At 44.7% G+C, this 20060-nt stretch overlaps 1 protein-coding gene across 2 annotated transcripts; it reads right to left on the reverse strand.

The window, feature by feature from the left end:
• Nucleotides 1-10475: 10475 nt before the first annotated feature.
• GPANK1 (G-patch domain and ankyrin repeats 1) lies at nt 10476-18142 on the reverse strand. 2 transcript variants are annotated; one of them, XM_044419743.1, is made up of 4 exons: nt 17885-18142; nt 14921-15567; nt 13172-13649; nt 10476-12511 (listed from the first exon to the last, which is right to left on the reverse strand). In XM_044419743.1, the coding sequence occupies exons 2-3, from the start codon at nt 15508-15510 to the stop codon at nt 13187-13189; spliced, it is 1053 nt and encodes a 350-aa protein (XP_044275678.1). In that variant the 5' UTR covers nt 15511-15567; nt 17885-18142; the 3' UTR covers nt 10476-12511; nt 13172-13186. The 2 variants fall into 2 exon arrangements, with proteins under 2 accessions (XP_044275678.1, XP_044275677.1); XM_044419742.1 differs by having other exon boundaries at nt 10476-13649.
• Between the last annotated feature and the right edge of the window lie 1918 nt (nt 18143-20060).

Consider the following 20060-nt stretch of genomic DNA (forward strand, 5'->3'; position numbering starts at 1 on the left):
ATGAGGGCGGATGTGGCTTCACTTTGGTGTCCTACATTTTAGTGTCCGGGTGGGAAACCTGAGCTAAGACTAGCAAGGACCTAGTACTCGGAACAGAGCGATTGCTAGGGCTGCAATCCAACATCGTGGGGTCGAGAGAGAGAGGGACGGGCGGGCTCAAACTACGGTGAACACCTTAGCCACAAATTAATCCTTCTTACAACGAAGGAATTCATCCAAGAGAATCTTCATATTCATGCTCGGTATATGAAAAGAGTCATATACTGAAAGATTCAGAGAGAAAGAGAAAACTTACACTGGAAAAAAAGTAAATCCATGCAGAGCCTGTGCTAAACCTTGTTAGATGTAGGAGAGCCCATATAGGAGAAAAGCTGTATATTTGCCTAAGTGTAGCCCCCTGCAGAGGGCTGAATGGTTGCATAAAACATATGCAAGCTCCAGGTCGGCTTACAAGGGGATTTGTTAACCTATGGAGTGCCTTCCAACGCTAGCAGGCACTTGATGACAAACTGCTTGTCCAAGAAATGCGAACAAGGGTCTGGCTCCGTATCCACCTTATACACCCTTTGCTGTTTACGTCAAAAGCATGCATTGCGTACACCAAGGGTCCTCAAACTTTAACAGGGGGCCAGTTCACTTTCCCTCAGACTGTTGGGGGGCTGGACTAAAGCTTGAAAAACATATGAACAAATTCCTATGCACACTGCACATTAAAAATTAATTTAAATTTAAAAATAACACAATTTAATTAACTAAAATTTCAAAAATCATTAAAAATTAAAAAATGTTTGTTCTGCTCGCTTGGGCTGCAGCAGAAGCCCAAGATGAGGTGGGGAAGAGCATGGCCATATTCAATGGACATAGCTACAATGTCCGCAATCCTGCTGGTGAGGGGGGCGGGGTGCAGACATGATCACGCTCATGCAGGCAATCCCACATATAATAAAATCGTAGGAAGACTTCCAAATGTACGAAACTGTGAAACTTGTACAAGCAACCAAGATCCCCGAATGAATTCAAAAAAAGGGAGTACAGGGAGACCGTATGATTAATTCTTATGCAGACATACCCAAATTGTTGGAGCCTAAAGAACAATTCAAACACTTTTATCAAGGAAACCATATGAATATGGCGTAAATATATGAAAACTCTGGAACCACATATATCTCCATTCCATCCCTTGTCAGAAGAGCCTAAATTGAAATCTCAAGAAGAATATGCACAATATAGAGGTTGGAAAGAGATAAGCATCTATAGAATTAGAGATGTATTTGTACATAGGAAACCAATTACAAATAGGCACTTGTTTTGTCTCTGGGCTTTTAGTAGTCTTTCCATTTTTTAAAGAATACGTTGGCTATGGCTATGCTTGAAAGTCACTCTGGTCCCTCCTACGTTTGGCTTCAGTAGCTGCCATTATCCTTCTTCCAGGAGCTGCAGTTTCAGGGTAAAAACCCATTGCTGAGATGCAACACGCCCCTTCTCTGAACTGGGGAGGATCCTATGGATGTTGTACGTTTGAGAAGCTGTTGATGAGTTGTTAAATTCAGACATTACCATGCCATTGGCGGAGCTTAGGTGGAGGAGAAGGAGACATAGGAAGAAAAACAATATGGTGGATGAATTTAAATGTTAAAACATCCGAAAACATGTGGAGAGGAATATGGAACACTCCATTATATTTATTTATTTATTTATTTATTAAAACATTTTTATGCCGCCCCATTTGCTGAAGCCTCGGGGCGGCTTACAACATAGATAAAACAATAAGTTAAAATATCCATATAAAATAATCTTAATTAAAACACACATTATAAAATAAGCCGCCCTGGCCAGATAAAATTCAATTGTATTTAGCATTTAAAATGTTGCTTAAATAAAAAGGTCTTAGCCTGGCGCCGAAAAACAAATAACGACGGCGCCAGGCGGACCTCTCTTATACGAATCAGTATTGGCAAATCTGAGGAAATGGAATTGAAGAGAATTCAGAGATGGCTCTTATTCCCCACAAAACTTCATACAATACAGAAGGAAGTATCAGACATGTGTTGGCCAAACTGTGGGGTAAAGGGCTTGCTTGAGCATAGGTGGATACCTTGTCCAAAAGTGGAATTATTCTGGAAAGAGACTATAAATGGTTACAAAAGTTAACGCATCCAGAAAGAAAAAATCAAAGAGATTTCTAATGCAACTCTCCTATCATTCTCCCTCTTTGTGGATGGGAATGAGAATTAAAATAATCCAGCGCAGATGAGAGCCCTATGGGAAGAGCGAGATTAGAAATTGGGCATAATTGGAAAGATGTTAAGGGGCTCTCATTTCAAAGATATTTAGAAAGGCCATGGGAAATTGCAGTAATGGAGAAATTGACTAGACCGGCTAGAATCCTGAGAGGGGAAATGAAAATGGATAATTTCATTAAACTTTGGCACCCCTTACTGACCCTGAATATGGAATCAAATATTGAGATAAAGATGCTGGAGAATGCAATACTATGTTGTCTGGGTTTATCATGTCACACTCTCTCTCTACACACACACACAGACACACATGTCCGTACATAATGTTTGTATCGACTTGTGGAATAGACTTGGAATGGAGATGTAAATTGTTACTGTTATATAGAAAATGTACATGCTGTAATATGATTGTATGCTTTTGTTCTTGTTCAGGATTATCAATTTTTAAAAAAGGAAATGATTAAAAAAGGGTGTCTGGGGGATCCTAGGCATGTTTTCTCTTTGGGCTTTTAGTAGTCTTTCCATTTTTTAAGAACACATTGGCTGTGGCTATGCTTGAAAGTCACTCTGGTCCCTCCTGCGTTTGGCTTCAGTAGCTGTCATTATCCTTCTTCCAGGAGCTGCAGTTTCAGGGTAAAAACCCACTGCTGAGATGCAACACGCTCCTTCCCTGAATGGGGAGGATCCTATGGATGGTGTACATTTGAGAAGCTGTTGATGAGTTGTTAAATTCAGACATCGGCCTGCCTTTGGCGGAGCTTAGGTGGAAGAGAAGGACACTATTATTATTCCAGGACACTCTATCCATTGTGTTTCTACTCCCCGAAAAGCTCTTGAGACGGTTCACAACAATGAAAGCCGTACGGTGCAATAGATGGAATGCAACATGGAAGCTTAAAGTCACAGTAAAAATATGAATCAAGCCCTAAATCAAACCTTGCAGCAATGCAAATGTTAGCACAGAGAAGCAGGCTTAAAGCCACAGAAGTTTGCCTGCAAATGCTCTGGGCACCAATCAGCCATACATGGTCAATCAAAGGGTTTGGCCTGCCATCCCCCGTGGGGCCCAGTGGGGATCAGGACTTTCGTGTCATAAAGCAGGAAGTCCGGCACCCTCCAACTCCCTGTGTGCTCACAAAGCTGTCTCTCATCGCGGGTCAAAAACCGGCCCTCATAAAAGGCAGGAGTTTCAGAGGCCGTGCTCAGACTGCAGCCATCATTCGGAGGGTCCAGCCCTCTCAGGAGCTGAGCTCACCTGTGGATGGGAAGGCTTGGCAATTGTTGCCAAGTGTGGGACCTGAGCAAAATCCGGGAAGGTGAAGGAAGAGCAAAGTGTGGAAGAGAGACGCAGAGAAGGAGACGCCACGGAGGAGAAGCTCTCCATGTGATGCCCTGGGGAAAGCACCCTCCAAAAAGTACCCGCAGAGGAGGCAGCAGAAGCAGCGACAGGGGAAATCCAGCCCTGCGAGGACGGCGACTGGCAGAATCCTAACTCTGGCCCCAGGTCTGGCTGAAGTGTGCGGATCCATTCCATCAGCCGGCACGGCTGAAGACTACAAGCAAGAATAAAATACTATATTTTTTCATACAATGAAATAAATATTGATTTATTTCTGATAAAATCATTTGCCTCCGTATTCATTTAAAGAACAATGCGAAACTCTGTATGCTTGTGGTACCCTTATTATCGATTTGGCTGGTTGGTATTGTAATAAAGTGTTATACCGCTCACTTGCCAAAACTCAGTGCCAGTGTGGAGTAGTGCTTAAGAGCGCAGGACTGGGACACTGGGGATGCAGCTTCTAGTTCCCACTCAGCTGTGGGGCCGACTGGGTGACTCTCCAGCCTACCTCACAGGGCATTCGTTGCGGTGATAAGATAGTGATGGAAGCCACTTTGAGTCCGTCGGGAAACAGTGGCATAGCAGGCCAATAAAGAAAATGTCTGGAGAATCTTTCCTACACTTCTTTACCCCGGGCAAGTTGCCACAAAGGATGCCACTGCTAACAAGGTCAGCAATCCCACATAGAATAAAAGGAAGCCTTCCAAATGACCTGAACTGTCAAGCTTATACAAGTGGACAAGATCCCTGACTGAATACAAATGGAGGGAGTACAGGGAGACCGTATGGTTAATTCTTAGTTAGACATACCCAAATCGTTGGAGCCTACAGAACAATTCAAACCCTTTTTTCAAGAAAACTATACCAACAGGGCATACATATATGAAAACTCTGGCACCACCTACATCTCCACTCCATCCCTTTTCAGCGCATCCTGAATTGAAATCTCAAGAGGAATATGCACAATTTGAAGGCTGGAAAGAAATAGGCATCTCTAGGATTAGAGATAGATTTGTACATGGGAAACCAAGTTCAACTGGGCGCTTTAAAGAAAAGACTAGTCAACGAAAAAGGAATGGGATGCAACTGAGTCAAACAAGAGACCTTGCCAAACCCGCACAGGTAACTACAGGACCTGTGAGAACATTGACCATATTGGAGAATTATTGTATTGGAGACAACTATGGTAAAAAATAAACTTTAATCTCAATTTTGTGCAGAAATATTGAAAACATGAGTGCCCCAGTTACATAGGAACAAAAACAAGGGGATGAATTTAAATGTTAAAACTTCCGAAAACGTGTGGACAGGAATAAGGACCACTCCATTATACGAATCAGCGTTGGCAAAATCTGAGGAAATGGAATTGAAGAGAATTCAGAGATGGCTCTTATTCCCCACAAAACTTCATACAATACAGAAGGAAGTATCAGACATGTTTTGGCCAAACTGTGGGGTAAAGGGCTTGCTTGAACATAGGTGGATACCTTGTCCAAAAGTGGAATTATTCTGGAAAGAGACTATAAATGGCTACAAAAGTTAACGCATCCAGAAAGAAAAAAACAAAGAGATTTCTAATGCAACTCTCCTATCATTCTCCGTCTTTGTGGATGGGAATGAGAATTAAAATAATCCAGAGCAGATGAGAGCCTTATGGGAAGAGCGAGATTAGAAATTGGGCATAATTGGAAAGATGTTAAGGGGCTCTCATTTCAAAGATATTTAGAAAGGCCATGGGAAATTGCAGTAATGGAGAAATTGACTAGACCGGCTAGAATCCTGAGAGGGGAAATGAAAATGGATAATTTCATTAAACTTTGGCACCCCTTACTGACCTTGAATATGGAATCAAATATTGAGATAAAGATGCTGGAGAACGCAATACTATGTTGTCTGGGTTTATCATGTCACTCTCTCTCTCTACACACACACACAGACACACACGTCCGTACATAATGTTTGTATTGACTTGCGGAATAGACTTGGAATGGAGATGTAAAGTGTTATTGTTTTATTGAAAATGTACATGCTGTAATATGATTGTATGCTTTTGTTCTTGTTCAGGATTATCAATTTTTAAAAAAGGAAATGATTAAAAAAGGGTGTCTGGGGGATCCTAGGCATGTTTTCTCTTTGGGCTTTTAGTAGTCTTTCCATTTTTTAAGAACATATTGGCTGTGGCTATGCTTGAAAGTCACTCTGGTCCCTCCTACGTTTGGCTTCAGTAGCTGCCATTATCCTTCTTCCAGGAGCTGCAGTTTCAGGGTAAAAACCCACTGCTGAGATGCAACACGCTCCTTCTCTGAATGGGGAGGATCCTATGGATGTTGTGTTTGAGAAGCTGTTCATGAGTTGTTAAATTCAGACATCGGCCTGCCTTTGGCGGAGCTTAGGTGGAAGAGAAGGAGACTATTATTATTCCATGACTCTCAATCCGTTGTGTTTCTACTCACTGAAAAGCTCTTGAGACGGTTCACAACAATGAAAGCCGTACGGTGCAATAGATGGAATGCAACATGTAAGCTTAAAGCCACAGTAAAAATATGAATCAAGCCCTAAATCAAACCTTGCAGCAATGCAAATGTTAGCATAGAGAAGCAGGCTTAAAGCCACAGAAGTTTGCTTGCAAATGCTCTGGGCACCAATCAGCCATATAAGGTCAATCAAAGGGTTTGGCCTGCCATTCCCCTGGGGGCCCAGTGGGGATCAGGACTTTCGTGTCATAATGCGGGAAGGCCGGCACCCTCCAGCTCCCTGTGTGCTCACAAAGCTGCCTCTCCTTGCGGGTCATAAACCAACCCCTGATAAAAGCCAGGAATTTTGGAGGCCAAGCTCATACTACAGTCATCCTTCGGAGGGTCAAGCCCTCTCAGGAGCTGTGCTCACCTGGGGTTGGCAATGCTTGGCAATTGTTGCCAAGGGATGATCCTGTGCAAAATCTGGGCAGGTGAGCAAAGAGTGGAAAGGCAGATGTTCAGGAAGAGATGTCACTGAGGACTATATCTCCATGAGATGCCCTGGGGAATTTTGTCAGCCACACTGGCTGGCTGGAAAGCATCCGCAGAGGAGGCAGCAGCAACAGCGAAAGGGGAAGCCCAGCCCTGCAAGGATGGCATCGGACTGAATTTTTACTCTGGCTTGAGGTCTGGCTGAAGTGTTTGGATGAATTCCGGCAGCCAGCACGGTTGAAGACTGTGAGCAAGAATAAAATAATCTATTTTATTTATGCAATAAAACAAATATTTATTTTGAATAAATGTATTTGCCTCATTATTCAGTTATTTAATGAAAAATGCCCAAATATGCATTCTTGTCAGATCTTTATCATTTATCTGGTTGGTTGGTATTTTAATATATATTTATACTGCTCAATAGCCAAAACTCAGTGCCAGTGTTCTGTAGTCAAGAGCACTGGACTGGGACTCAAGAGATTCTGCCCATAGAGCCAACTGGGTGATTTTGGGCCTGTCACAGCCTCTCAGCCAGCCTACTTTGCAGGGTTGTTGGCTTGGGGATAAAACTGAGAGTAGGAGGACAATGATTTAAGCTGGATTGCATTCTCCAAAAAAAAAAAAAAAACCCGTAAAAAATGGGGTAGAAATCTAATACATAGAGATTGAACAGAGGGAAGCTGAAGGGAAAGGATGCCCAAATCCACCCACCCAGTTTCCAAATAAAACGGAATGTCCTGCAAACTGTTGCAGTATTGTGTTGCCCACACACTACGTGAGAAGGCTGGGAACCTTGGGTAGTGTGCTCCAAAAGATCCAGGGATGGGCAGGTTGCAATGCCCCAGCATGGCTTCTTTTCCTTGCAGCTTTGCACAGAATTGCACCCCAAATCCGCTCCTGAGTTCCGAAACTTGCACTTCTTGAGGGGTCTTTTCTCGAAGGATCCACTTGCTTCCGAAGCCACCCAAGAACCGACAACCCCTCCGTGGCTATTGGGCTATCGCGCTCCTACGGGAACGTCCCTTCGCAGCGACCGCAGCTGCAACACCGGGGAGGCGGATGAGCGGGAGCAGGTGCGTTGGGCCTGCCTTCTCTTTTCCTTTCCTCTCCCCTTTGCAGGGGTTCGAGGACGGCCGCGCTTTGGCTGCGCGCTCCTACGAGCACCAGGCCGCTCCTCGCCTGCTTTCCCCTCGTTTCTTTCCTCCCCGCGCGATCAGCCGCCGGCGCGGGTTGTGCCGTTCCCGGCCCTGGCCTTGCCGCGCCCGGGTCACCGTGCACGGATGCGCGGCAGGCCCCCCGAGCGCTGGCCCGGAGCCCGGCCGCCCTGCTGCAAGCAGCCCGCCGGGCCCCGAGGAGCCGCGCTGGCGCTTCGCCTCGGCCCGCCCCTGGCCACCGGGAGGACACCGCCTGCCCTGGCCGCCGCTCGCCGGGCTGGGGGCGCGGGCGCGGGCCTGAGCCTGCCGGCCACGGGGCATTGTGGGCAGGAGGCCGCCGAGGGGCGGCCGGGCCCGAGCACGCTGCGCGCGCCCTTCCCCCGGGCGGCTTGGCCCGCGGGGCGCCTGGCCTCTAATTTCAGAGAAGACCTCCTGATTTTCTAGGAATTTCTTTCCATTTCTTTTGTTTTTAATCCTTGGCAGTAATCTGTGCTTTGTTTCTACGTTTTCCTTTGACCTTTACATCTATTTTATATTGCTGTTTTAAAATTTTACATTGTATAGGACAAGATAGGAGAAACCATACTGAACAGGATGGACCAAAGGTCCGCTGCAGGCAGCTTCTGGTGGGTGGGGATTTGAACCCGGGTTTCTCACCTCAGTTACTTTAGCCACTAGACAACACTGCCCCTCAATAAATTATTCCATCATGGAAAGAAAACATGGCGCAACCACATTGTTGTGCACCAGTTTTAATGCCTATTGCCCCTGGGGAAATTACACCCAGGGCAAGCATCCCCAATGCCCCAGCTAGTTGTGTGCCACATTACAATCTGTAATTAACCTGTGAAACTCACTGCCACAAGATAAGGTGACAATCAGTGTTGGGAAAATTTGGGTAGATCCTGTCTGAAAAGCATTACTTTTGTGTGCTTTTGCATTGTGGCATCAAATCCTGTCTTCCTTCTCAAAACCAAGCTGTCACTGTTTAAAATGGCATTCCCCCCCCTGCTCCTTTCTCTCACCTTTAGCTGTAGGCTACAGTAGGCCATTTTAGCCCAAATATACATTGTAAATAGTCATTGTTGGAATTCAGTTTACAATAATCTTTTGATAGCCCAGAGGGCTTCATGTGCCCTGATCATGCAGAATGTTTAGAGTCAAGATAAGGGTCTGAGCTTATCATGAATAGTTGCTAGTAGCTTGAATTTGCATGTCTGAGCAGACCTGGAGATGGGTTCAAGTGTCAATACAGGCAATTAGAAATATTTTAATCTCATTGTTACAGTGTGATTGACTGACATTTCTTTATCTGTTCTGTATGTGATGACCTCAGAATCTTACTGTAATCTCTGCATTCTGCCATCAATTGCCCTGTACCTGTGTACCTATAAAATACCCTGCAATGTGTTGAAGCTTGGCAGCAGAGTTCACCTCTGCCTGCCAGGTAATGCATGCATTATTGTGAGTACCACGGGAACCTTGGGGGTAAAACAATAAAGCCTCAGATGGTCTGGACGCTTGGTCTTTCCCACGAACCCGAGTTTTATTCCCTCTTCTCAAATTGAGATTCCGGGATTCTGACATCAGCTGCTTAGATTATTCTTTTCTTAAGATCATAAAGTCTAGTTCTGTCCAAGGCTGTTACCTCTGAAACCCCCATGTTTCAGTGGCTGGGGGTGCAAAGAGAGAGGGGAAAGTTCTTGCCTCCATATTACCCAGAGCTGTCCTCTGTTGGAAACAACAGCTTGGGTTTGATGGTCTCATCCAGTGGGGCTCTTCTTTAGGTTCTTATCAGCCAAGTTCGATGTGCCCTGCAAGGAACTTAAGCAGGCAAATGACTCTTGCAAGGCAGGTCACGGCATGAAAAGTGAAGCCATTCTACTCTTTCTTTCTGCTTGGGAGGCCCAGATTGTGACGTTGGAAGGCACTCCTCTTCTTACGCCTGTGTGGCCCCCATTGGTATTTTTCTGTGGGTCAACAGCCCTTGGTAGAAAAACAGTCCTGTGGTCCTGGAGCAGACAATGCTGTGCTGAACTTAGGCAGCTTCTTACGTTCCTCCCAATGAAGTGTGTGTGTGTTCATGCGCAAAAGATTCGGAGTTCAATCCCACCATCTCCAGGTAAATGATAGGGGATGATGGGGCCAGTGTTGTTGCTGGAGCTGAATTTGAGGGTCTCACAGGCCAGAGGCTCCCTAAATGAGCATCCAGAGACCAGCAAGCTCTAATTACGAGGATTTTGATTATTGTCACATGCCATTTACACTCTTTTTTTTTTCACTTGTGAGGAAGCCCAAGACAGCTTGCACAGCTCCATTTTTATCCATGCAACAACGACCTTGTAAGGTAGGTTGGGCTGAGAGTCTGACTGGCCCGAAGGCTGAATGGGGACTAGAACCCTGATCTCCTAGATCCCCAGTTCAGCAATCTCACCACCACACCGCAGTGGCTCTTCAAAATTCTTGAGGGGACACCTGGAAGATGGTGCAGTGGTTTAAGTGACTTTAAAATACAGAACTGCACAAGCTCAGGGTGCAAGAGTATTATTTTATCCTGCCTTTTTTCCGGCAAGGAACCCAAGGTGGCTCCATAATGCTCCTCCTCCTCTTCTCCACATTATCATCAAAGCAACCCTGCGAGGTAGGTTAGGCTGAGAGGCTGAGACTGGCCTAAAGTCACTCCGTGAGCTTCATGGCTGAACGGGGATTAGATCCCCCAAGCCCCAGTCTAGCACTTTCACCAATACACTGCACTAGCTTATTATTATATTAAAAATAACTAATTATATGATAATTTATATTTATTTATTTACCACATTTCTATGCTGTCCCATAGCCAGAGACTCTGGGAGACTCACAGTGCGCTCTGTATACACACACACACACAAATAAGAAAAACAAATCTTAAATCATAAAACAGAATTAAAATACAATATAAACCATACCAATAGGAACAGGAGGAAAATAAACACAATATAACCACTAACAACAACCAATAAACAATAAACCAACAGCAAACTAATAATCCACTCTAAAATCAGATACTAAATAAAGTTTTAACTTGTTGTTGAAATATTTTTATTTTAAAACCGTATGATTACGATATGGTTGGCAAACAGTTGTGGCTGTTGCTCTAACATAGTCTCTGGCTCTGCTGACTGGCAAATGCTCCTGCTTAGCATCCCCACCATAAGCAAGTACTGGTATTAGTAGCAACTGATTGGCAAAGTCATACCACAATTAATAGCAATATTATGCTGCAGTTGGCAGGAGCAGCAGTGGTCTGCACTACAGTCTAATTAATGAGCCCTAAACCTGGAATGAAAGGCTGTTAGCAAGCTTGATAACGGGTGTAGTGTAGTGTAGTGGTTAGGAGTATGGCACTGAGGAATCTGAGAGCTCTGGGTTCTAGTCCCCACTCAGCCATTGAGCTAAGTGGGCAACTCTGGGCCAGTCACAGACTCGCAGCCCAACCTACCCCACAGGGTTGTTGTTGTGAGGGTAAGATTGAGAGGAAGAGAATTATGTAAGCTGCCTTGAGTTCCTTGGAAGGAAAAATGGTGGGATATAAATATAATACATAAATAAGCATGTGCCTGCTCATTATTTTCCACATGATGCTGTGTGCCCATGTGTTTCCCTGCAGTTGCTTCTTAATGAAAGTCTCTGAAATGGAGTGAAAATGAAGCCAACTACAGCTACAGCCATTGAGGGATCTGTCCTCTTCCATGCATTTGCTTAGCCCGCTGCACTCAAAGTGCCAACATCCTGTCTTTTGGCCATGCAAGGGGGGGGGGTCAAGAGGAGAGCTTTTATTTGTACAGTGACCTTTATGAAAACACACATGTACACGAAAGAAACAAGAAAATTAAGTGACACTGATATGAAAATATCTAAACAGCATAAATTCAAATGTATTAATCATTTCTAAGTTGCAGAAAAGGCATACCAAACTTCCATACATATGTCCAGTAGTGTCTTCATGTCATCTGCTGAAATACTGAAAGCATTGCTAAATGTCTTCAATCCACTGAACTTAGCTTTCCAGTGTTGTAGTCTCAGTCTTTTAGTTGTCACAAGGGCACAGAAAATCTACTTACACTAATCAAATTTTAACTTTCAAGAACCAGGCAAATAATTTAAAAGCACATGGACATCAGAAAATATTGAAGAGTGTTCTAATACAAAGTTTACCCATATCATAACTTCCACGCAAAGAGGCAGTTTCTGGACATTGCCCAAGCACATGATTTCAAACATTACTGGTGCTACAGCTGTAGGAATTGGTCAGCTTAAGCAACAGTTCTAATAGAAGTTAGCCCAAAATATTTGGAGAGCACAAGGCTATTAAAGGCCAGACATCTTGTGACAGCAAGTTCCATAAATTGTATATATACCAGATTGAATAAAGAGATGAGCAAGCAGAATTAATCCTGGCAGTACCACTTGTTCCAAAAACTCTTGAGGAAGGACTACTGGAAGATATTGTGTGCTCTTGTGCAAGAGATTTAGTGCAAGCACACATCATAAGACACTGTGTACTGCCCTGTGCTGGCATGCATCATAAGCGGTTGTAAAATCTGAAAGTTGTAAAAGTTGAACAGCTTGTAGAAACAAGAAGCACAGCTCTGGATTCCCATTTTCTACCTTGTGCAAGACTCTAGCACTAACTTTGGAAAAGCCCTTCAGAGTACCTCTAAATTCATCAGACTGAAAAACTACATTGTTTGTCCAGCACTTACTGCAATCAATTTGCTAGGATGATCTCAAAGTTGTAACATTACTCCTTTTTTGGCTGGAAAGTAGATAGAGTCTATCATGACCCTGGGGAAGAAGAAAGGCAAATTCAAGCTGCGGTAGTGCTGGAAAACACATGAGTGAGTACGTGAAATGTACGTCCAGCACAGGTGGACAGAACCCTCAGTGCTCCTACGGTATACTTAGGACTGAGGGGGGAGGAGGGAAAGGGAGGGGCCGCAAGGAGTAGAATGGGTCATATGATCTCCCTGTTACATGCTGAGATGTGGGCCTTTTGCTTCTCAGGGAGACCATGGAAGTCTGTTTTCCGCCTAAAACTGCTGCCCTAGGATGACTGGAAGTGGTGTGATCCAGCAGCAGACTTAAAAGCCAATTTTTCTTGACTGAGAAAGAAAAAAAAAGCAAGATTATATCCAGTAATTTCTCCCTCATTACCAATTGATGCACTTAAGCTACACATATTTTTTACTTCAAGGGCACAAGGAAGTTGATCTTTCTGGTTCTCTCTAGTTCCTGGCCAACAGCTCTTTGTTGTTCTCCCTCCCCTTCCAATATTATGGTTTCAACTGTGCCAAAAGGAGGAAGAGGGCTCATTACTCGGCTCTGTAGACAACCTGATAATCCACCGGCCCTTCAGATGCTATGCAGCTACAACTCCCAGCATCCCTTCCTACTGGCCATGCTGGTGGGAGTCAAGCAACATCTGGCAGTTAATGGGTTTCTCACCCCTGCAAGAAGAGTTCAAAAATCAAGGTTCATGTAAGTACGGAAGTTGCGTTCCCAAGCAGCAGACCTGGCTTCTCTGCGGCGGGCCTCACGCTTCCCCACTGTTGCTGCCCGTTCTTTCCGGGGCTGCTGGGCTGTGTGTTGCTCCACAGCACTTGGGTCATTGGCACTGAAGTGGGTCACCTTGGGTTTGAGGTTGCTGCAGAATCCCAGGCCCTTCTGATCTCGCTTGAGGACAGTCTGGATGGGGAACTTACGGCCAGTGCCCTCAGGCCCCAGGCCAGCTTCCTGATCCCAGCCCCCTTTGACCATCAGCTGGAAACCCACATTGTTCTCTGGGATGTGGTAGCGGGTGGGAGGTAGCGGGTCATGCCGGTTGAAGAGGTGGGCAGTGGAGCGCTCATGGAGAGCCACGGTGTCTTCACTGTAGTTTATCTGGCACACAGCACAGTATTTTCTTTCTGTCGGTGCCTGCGAGCTGCAAGAACAACAACAAGCTGACTGAGGAAAGGCAGGTCATGGCTGCACAAATAGTAAGCAGAGTCACCCTTTCCTAGCCTTCTTGATTTGTTGGAACGCAAACTTCCAAGATTCCCAGATAGCACTGCCGAGGCCACCAGCTGGAGAAGGCATCTGCCAGCAATGTGCTAACTGCAAAGTTCTGCATGGCGTGAGGGTGGACCAGATGACTTTTCTGGTCCCTTCCAACTTAATTATTCTACTTCCAGCCTTGACAAACAAGCTCTCCAAGTTTAGATTGATTCCTCTGTCCTATGTTATCTGAAACCTAAACTCTATACCAGGAGTACATGACCCAGAGCTCTTAGATGTGGTGGTCTGTCATCCCTGACTATTGGCCATACTGGCTGGAACTGATGAGAGTCATTGTCTAAAACATCTGGAGGGCACCAGGATGAGGAAGGCTGGCATAGACAGAGCTAGGTTAGATAGACCAACTGTCTGACCCAGTATAAGGCAGGTTCATACAGTTTCAAGAGGCAACAAGATGTCCATCCATGTTGTTTACTACAACCAGCTGGCCACTGCTTTTCTGAATTACCTGGAACTATTTGGTCTGAAATAAACTACCTCTTTTCCTGCAAGGCACTGAGAAAAAGGGAGATGAATGAACCTACTTTGAGACAAGGAATGGACTAGATCATGGAGGTGGCTCAGGATCTACTGATAAGTCACTGGATCATTTGCAGAAGAGTAGCAAGGACATCTGTTTCTGCATTGCTTAACAGCAACACCATGGGTTACCATCACAACCACCTCCTAAATTAGGCTGCTCCATTTTCTGTAAGTTTGCACTTCTACATGGAGGTCATCCCAATGTACTTGTGGGATAGAGGAGGGAATTGAGTCTATATCCTAAGCCCCCATTTTCTACCTGGCTTCACCATTTTTTTCCAGACATTATATAATGGATTTCCAGTTTGGTGAACTTTGGGGTTCTAGTCAAGAGAAGGGAGGAGGAGGAGGAGGAGAGAAAGAAGAGGAGGGGAGAAAAGAGGAGAAATCATTGAAGGCAAACTCTATCCACATCTAGACTAGATGGCTTTTTTGTGTCTACAGTTCTAATCACCTGGTGGAAACAACCACAAACCAAAGCTGGGACCAATCTTTGACAGGTCTATCTTTGGCTACTCTAATTATGTGGAATACCAGAAGGCAGCCAAATGAAGTCTGTTTGGAGGCGTTTTCTAGAGAGCAACTGGCCAATCTCATGGAAACAAGGAAGCTTACCTGAAGGGTTCCCGCTTCACATGGGGCCTTTCGCTTTCCTGTAAGACATCAACCACTTCCCGATGTCCTGCTTCCTCAGCCAGATCCAGAGCATCCCGGCCCTGAGTCTCACAAACCCCTACCCAGGCAGCACCATGGCTCAGAAGATATCGCACTGCCTCCCCCTGTCCAGCATAGGCGGCACACATCACAGCAGTCCAGTAATAGCCATCTCTGTAGTTCACATCACAGCCTTCCTTCTCCACCAGCATCCGCAAAGATGTCAGGTTGCCATCTTGGGCAGCTTTCAAGAGCTGATTTCCTTTGCGGGCATCTGTCTGTCCTGGGTGGCTCTGGGTGCAAGGAGCTCTCTCTGCTGGGTGGCGAGGGACAGACGTCACTTTTCGTTTCCTCTGTGAGGTCCTCCCATGATCACTTGGAAGCACCAGGGTCTCATAGAAGCTGCGTGCTGCCTCCCCAGCAGCATCGCCTTCCTCCTGGCCAAAGACATGGGAGTCTCTACAGCTTTTTTTCTGGACTTGCCCATCCCTCCACAGATCTGACTCCTCCTGAGCACGAGTAAAGGTGATCAGTTGTGGACCATGGTTCATGTCAAAGCAGAGTAGTGCTAGGTATAAAGCTGGAGCTACAACTCAGAACTTCTCAGCCTGTTGATAGAGGGAGTCAAAGATTTACAAATAACACATGGCTTGATTCTTCACTATGGACAAGGCAGTGAATACACTGGAATTACATATAAATGTGATATTAGGCACAGAATGCAGCCTCCTAAGAATAGAACTAAGTCTCTAGACCTCATCACCATTTGAAAAATAAACTTGTAAGTATGCATGCCACCAGGCAAATTGGAATGAGAAGATGAGGCCCGTTATCTACAGCACCCCATGCAATTAGATATGTTGCTCAGAAACTATGTCTGAGTGAGAAGAGAGTCCAATAAACATAGTTTAGAAGGGGAGGAACTTCTCTCCCCACTATTGTCTATTTCAGCCTTCTCCAACTTGACTCCCTCCAAACTTGTTTTGATAATGGCTACAACTTCCAGTATCTCCAATGAGCTGAGCTGCAGCCATTTCCAGCCATGACAGTCTGTTGCAGCAAAGGTAACAAACAGCTGTGTTGTACCTTAAAAACTAATATATTTAGTGTGCTATTTTATGCATGCTGGCTGAGGAAGGTTGGGAGTCATAGGATGCTTTTCTGTACAAGCATGCATCAGACTGTGCACTTATTCTGGTACAAGATTTCATAAGATACATCCCACTTAAACAGATGTATGGAACACCACAGAGTTATAGGGTGATATCCATAGAAACACAGAAACAGAGTGAGTCAGAAGGGGTCACCCGGGCCATCTAGTCTGACCTCTGGCACCAGCCAGCTCGGCTCATGACATGCCCACCATGTGCACACGGGCATGTACAGTGCATATAGAAGGAAAAACGTTTAAGAGTCAGATGAGAAGGAAAGGCAGAAAGTGAGCATCACATTATTAACAGAAAATGATTCACTGTGCCATTTCTATGGATAATATATGGATACCATAAACACCCTGGCAAAAGTTATGCCAATTAACATATGCAGTCCGATTAAATATCTACTTTGATTAATTCTTGTTGACAGGATAAAATATATCAACAAATGTTAACTGTGCATCCTCTTGGCACCTGAAGGGCACCTGGCACCTGATCCACTTTGGCTAGCAGCTAATCAAGGGTGACTGAAGAAAAAAAAAGTTTGTTTTGCCCAATGGATTTTGGACCCCCCCTCTTAATTTTCTTCAGATATACCAAAAAAGATCCTTCTAATGTTAATTTCATCTCGATGTGCTCCAAGACAAAAGTAAACCAGAGATGGTACTACTAGGCAACCCATTAGGGCTAGAGCCAGGAATCTCTGGGAAATCACCTACCCACACTCTGGTGTCTGGACTTTTGCTCAAATTAAGGTACAGGATCCCTGATAATCTTTGCTGCACTGATCTCCCTGGATTGGGTGGCTTTTTGCCTACATGTTTTACCTTCTGATGCCTTCGCCCCAGCTCTTTCTGCCCGAGGATGTTTCCTGAAGGTTTTTTTTTTCCTAAATCATAATTCATTAAAAATCTCACATGCCTTTTTCCCTGTCCATATACGCCTTTTTACAAATAAGATGCTCTTAGCAACAGGACCCCCTAAACACACACACAATTCAGAACACATGTGCGAATCATTTGCGTCACAGCAAATTTGTGTGATTTTTTTTTTTTTTTTGGGTCCCTGTGGGCCAAGCTCTAAAAATCTTATTAGAAACTTGCACTATTCCTTGTTTTCCGATTGGAAACAAGAGTCCTCCTAGCTTTCAGAACTGCTGCCTAACCAGATATACAAGCCATTTGGGCCTGGAATATCCTGCAAATAAAGTGCTCTCTACAAAACGGAGCCAAGGCCGGATTTAAGCCATGGCGGGAGGAAATAAAGGCAAGGATGCTCTCCCCACCCTACCCTCAAGCAATCTGAAAGCCAGCATGGGGTAGCAGTTGCAATGCTGGACCGGGGTTCGGGAGACCCGAGTTCTGACCCCCGCTCGGCCCTGAAACTCCCTGAATGACGTGGGCGCACAGCCTAACCTACCTCACAGGCTTGTTGTGAGGATAAAATGGAAGGAGGCTGAGGAAAGCCACCTTGGGTTCCTTATGAAGGGGGGAGGAGGGAAGGCGTTACCAAATGTAACAATGAAATAAAGAGGCCCTCCTGCCCCCCCGGGACTGCCCCCCAAGCTCCACCAACCTGAATCCATCCTCCCCAGGCAAGAAAGTTCCGCCTCATCATAGAGAACCGGCTACAAGAATCCCAGAGCGACAAGAAAAATGACAACACTCGGAAACGACTTTAAAGCATATAATCTCACTTTCTACTGGCTTTTCTACGCACGCGCAGCAGGAGGTTGCCTTAATCATAGAAATAGAAAATCTGAATGACTTGCCGATTATTAGTAATTCCAAGATTGATCAGATGCTTGACTCTCCACGGAAGGATAGAGACCGAAACCACTCCACGACTATGGGGAACCACGGCCAAGGACAACTTCCTTCCTTTCTTTTTTTTTTAACGGAACTTCAGCTTGTATATCCTTCTATTTTTTATTTTTATTTTTTAATAAACCTCTGTTTGTCTATGGGGTCGCGATAGATCGGACACGACTTCGCGACTAACAACAACTATGGTCGTAAAGATCAGACATCAAAGGACTATAAAGCGCATATTCCGGGGCGGTCGCCCGTACCAGTCTGAACCATTGCGCATGCGTAGTTTCAATCCCGTAAGAATACGCTTGACCTGCAAACTTTTGAAAAGCGCAAGCACAATTCAGCTGCAGCGACTTCTACAGTAGGCGTGGGTGATTCAAAAAAAAAAAAAAAAGGTGCCTTTAGTGTTTTAAAAGGTGCAAATTTTAGCTGAACCCCTGACAGAAATGTATGTGCTAAGGAAAGAACCTTCCCTATAGGCAGAGAATCACTGCCAGGTGATTGTAGTTCTTACGCCTGCGCGGTGAATATTTGAGGCAAGGACGGCCCCGCCCAAATCACTTCAAGCGCGCTTCCGGAAAGGGGCGAGCGTGACGTTAAAAGTAGTGCGCATGCGCACTTGTCAATGGTACTTCGTGCGTTTTCCCGCCTTTCTGTCGTTGTGGAAATCCAGTTTTTAACCGTTCTCGTTCTGCAGCCGTTAGCCTACTTTCCCTATCTCGCCATACTCTCCTGATAGCTTCTGATATTTTTCACCGTTCTTGAATTTTTAATGGGGATACATTAGTTAAAGCAGCAGCTGGTTCTTAGAAAATGAGCACTGTACCCCACCAGACTTGTAAGAAAACAACTTTTCTAGCAGGCTTGTGCATTTTTAGAATTATAACCTTGTCATTAACAATCTTAGAATCAGAACGGTTAAGGTTTAGGTGTTAAGTGTTTTTATGTATTTTTCCCCTGCTATTACTACAGTCAAAGTGGGTTCACAACATTTATAAATACAGCACAGTAATGACTGAAAAATAATAGAATAATTATAATCAATATCCAGATAATCATGAAGTAAAAGCTAAGGATCTAAATGGTGGAAATTTAAAAATGAAGTAAAATGATCTGAAAAGTGTTATACCTCTTTGACACTGATTATTCATAATATTTGAGTAAGATTAGAATACCCACAATGCTATCAAATAAGTATATCCTACCTTTCCCCCTCACAAGCAACTGACAACACCATATATTAACATGTATAAATGAAGTCTTTTGGGAGCAGTGATTACAGCTTTAATGACTGACGACAGTCACATGCTGTATGTCCACCCCTTACTGTGCATATTACTGATATTCAATTATATTCTTTTCCATTAAACAGGCATGGCTAATTAGATAAAACATTATATGACAACCATGTTGAGAACTGGCACCACAGACAGAATGAGCCGCCGAAGCAGCACCAGCATCAGGGATGGTAATTTACTGGGGAAGGGAAATCAGCATTTCATTCTAGGAGGCTGATCTGGTTGCTACTCAGTTGCTCTCTTTGAACAAAGTGGAGCAGCCTCCTTATGGGTAAACCATACACCACCTTCTGGTCTTGAGCCTCCACCCCATTTCGTCAAATACCTCTTCTTGCTAAGTATATATTCATAGCTGGTGTGCTCTCCAGGAAATGCACTAAGAGCGTAACAGAAAGCTTAATGAAAAATCACTTGCACGTGTTAACCATGAAGGGTGATGATGAATTTGGCTGAATAAAAGCGGGGGGGGGGGGGTGCGCGCGCAATAGGACAAACCCTTCAGAGGTTTCTCCTTGCTCTCTCACCAAGCAAGGCAGACAGCATGGGAGGTAGGGGGTCTTTCTCTTTTCAGTCCAGGACAAGCATAGCTGCTTCTTGCTCAATCTTTTGTGACTTTTCGCTGGGTCCTAATACAGGTATTGCTCAACAGTAGGTTTTGGGTTTTCCATCTATCGGTCCCCGTGAACCAGTCCACCTCTGTTTTTTTGTGCTCTGTATTTGGAGCAAGAGTGCCTTTGTTTTTCTCCCTTTTTCGTTTCTGTCGTTAACATTCCTCACTCGGACCTCTGTTGGGTGTATGCTTTGCTGCTTTCTCCTGGGCAGATCAGTAGTAGTT

This window comes from Varanus komodoensis, unplaced genomic scaffold, assembly GCF_004798865.1.
Source record: "Varanus komodoensis strain SLA01 unplaced genomic scaffold, ASM479886v1 scaffold107, whole genome shotgun sequence".
Lineage (NCBI taxonomy): Eukaryota > Metazoa > Chordata > Lepidosauria > Squamata > Varanidae > Varanus > Varanus komodoensis.